Source organism: Triticum aestivum, chromosome 6B, assembly GCF_018294505.1.
Source record: "Triticum aestivum cultivar Chinese Spring chromosome 6B, IWGSC CS RefSeq v2.1, whole genome shotgun sequence".
Taxonomy (NCBI): Eukaryota; Viridiplantae; Streptophyta; class Magnoliopsida; order Poales; family Poaceae; genus Triticum; species Triticum aestivum.
This window is the reverse complement of record NC_057810.1, coordinates 167,485,389-167,486,984: the sequence shown is the minus strand read 5'-3', so window position 1 is coordinate 167,486,984 and position 1,596 is coordinate 167,485,389. Positions and strand designations below refer to the sequence as shown.

Sequence of the window (1,596 nt, the reverse complement as noted above, 5' to 3'; positions counted from 1 at the left end):
AACTGCAACTGAATCATTTTTTTATAATTAAAGGGGCCACACTGCCGACATTTTCATCCAAGGAAATGGATTTTATTGCAACTGAATTGTTGGCACAATGAACCGAATCAGAAAAGTAACCTGGAAAAAAAGCTATACTGGCCAGTTACTGCAACTGCAACACGACCTCTCACACGTTGCGAGGCTTACGCACACCATCATGATGCCGGTGGACGGCGAGAGAGAAGCGCCGCAGTCCGCACCAAGGAGAAGTGAAGTGAGGACCGCTGTCTCTGGCTCTACGCACCCCGTCACCCGGTGGCAGAACCAGAAGTGAGGACCAAAACTTGGCGCATCTTTGCTTCTCCTTGCGGCGGCGCCGAAGGGTCCAGCGCGAGCGTGATGGTGGTGACGGCGGAGAGTGGTCTGCGCGCGGCCGCGGAGGCGATGGCCGTGGAGCACGAGGTGTCCGTGGGAGTCCAAGATCCGGGTCTGCGTGCGTCCGTGGATGCGAAGCCGGTGAAAGCCGTGGTTCGGAGGAGGAGGAAGCGGCCGGAGGCCCGAACCGAGTTCCGCGGCGTGACCCGGACAGGCAAGGGCGCGTACCGGGCGCAGATCACGGACCCGAAGGCGAAAGCGCAGATGTGGCTCGGCACCTTCTGCACCGCCGAGGAGGCCGCCAGAGCCTACGACGCCGCGGCCGTCAAGCTGCACGGCTCGGCGGCCAAGCCCAACTTCAAGCAGCCACCCATGGCCGCCGCCGCTGACGACGGCGTCGCACCACACCTCTCCTGGGCCGCAGCCGAGCCGTCCTACTCACCGGTGAAGAAGAAGAAGAGGAAGAGTGTTAGGCAGTTCCGCGGCTTGTTCCGGACACTAGGGGGCAGGTACGGGGCGGAGATCAAGCGCCGCAAGATTCTGCGGCAGCTCGGCACCTTTGACACCGCCGAGGACGCCGCCAGAGCGTACGACGCCGCGGCCGTCGAGCTGCACGGCGCGAGGGCGGTTACCAACTTCAAGGCGGGCAGCGGCGTCTCCGAGTCGTCCGGCAAAGCGGCGGGGAGCGTGAACGTCAAGGTGGAGGAGCCGGCGGCGGCTAGGCCGGACGCGAGGACCGAGCTCCAAGGCGTGCACCGGCAACTGGGCGGCGAGTGCAGTGCGCAGATATGGGACCCGAAGGACTTTGACCTCCTCGACGACTTCACGGAGCTGCCGGCGCTCGACTTCTCGGACAGCCTGATCCCAGGCCCGCTGCTCGCCGGTCTCCGGGCCGACCTGCCGCCGGCGGAGCGGCAGCTGATGGACGAGTTCATCAAGGACATGGACTTCAACGCCGAGGGGAACTAACATGTGTGAATTAGCGACGAACCGGGGCCAATTTTGTCGGGTTTGAGTGGCTGACTACCAAAATCATCTTATGTTTGTGGTTCTGGTTACAGGAAAACATGAATATATGCAAGACAAAGCTCAGTCAAAGCTATGCTTGTTCTTCTCTCACAATTTGCTAATTCTGTGTTGCCCGAAATTTTCGTAAATCTGAGGAACCTAAATTTGCACATTGGCCAGCCTAAACTTGCACCTCGAAAATAATGCAACTTATGTGAAGTTATTGGTTTG

The 1,596-nt window shown here is 59.8% G+C and overlaps 1 protein-coding gene across 1 annotated transcript; it reads left to right on the top strand.

Moving 5' to 3' along the window:
* The first annotated feature begins 318 nt into the window (after positions 1-318).
* LOC123139040 (APETALA2-like protein 1) lies at positions 319-1,326 on the top strand. Its single transcript, XM_044558860.1, has one exon. It carries the CDS (start codon positions 382-384, stop codon positions 1,324-1,326), a length of 945 nt encoding a protein of 314 aa, XP_044414795.1. The 5' UTR covers positions 319-381.
* Positions 1,327-1,596: the final 270 nt, after the last annotated feature.

Bases quoted from the DNA above. Each gene is read 5' to 3' on its own strand.
- LOC123139040 (XM_044558860.1), top strand. From the start codon at position 382: ATGGTGGTGACGGCGGAGAGTGGTCTGCGCGCGGCCGCGGAGGCGATG.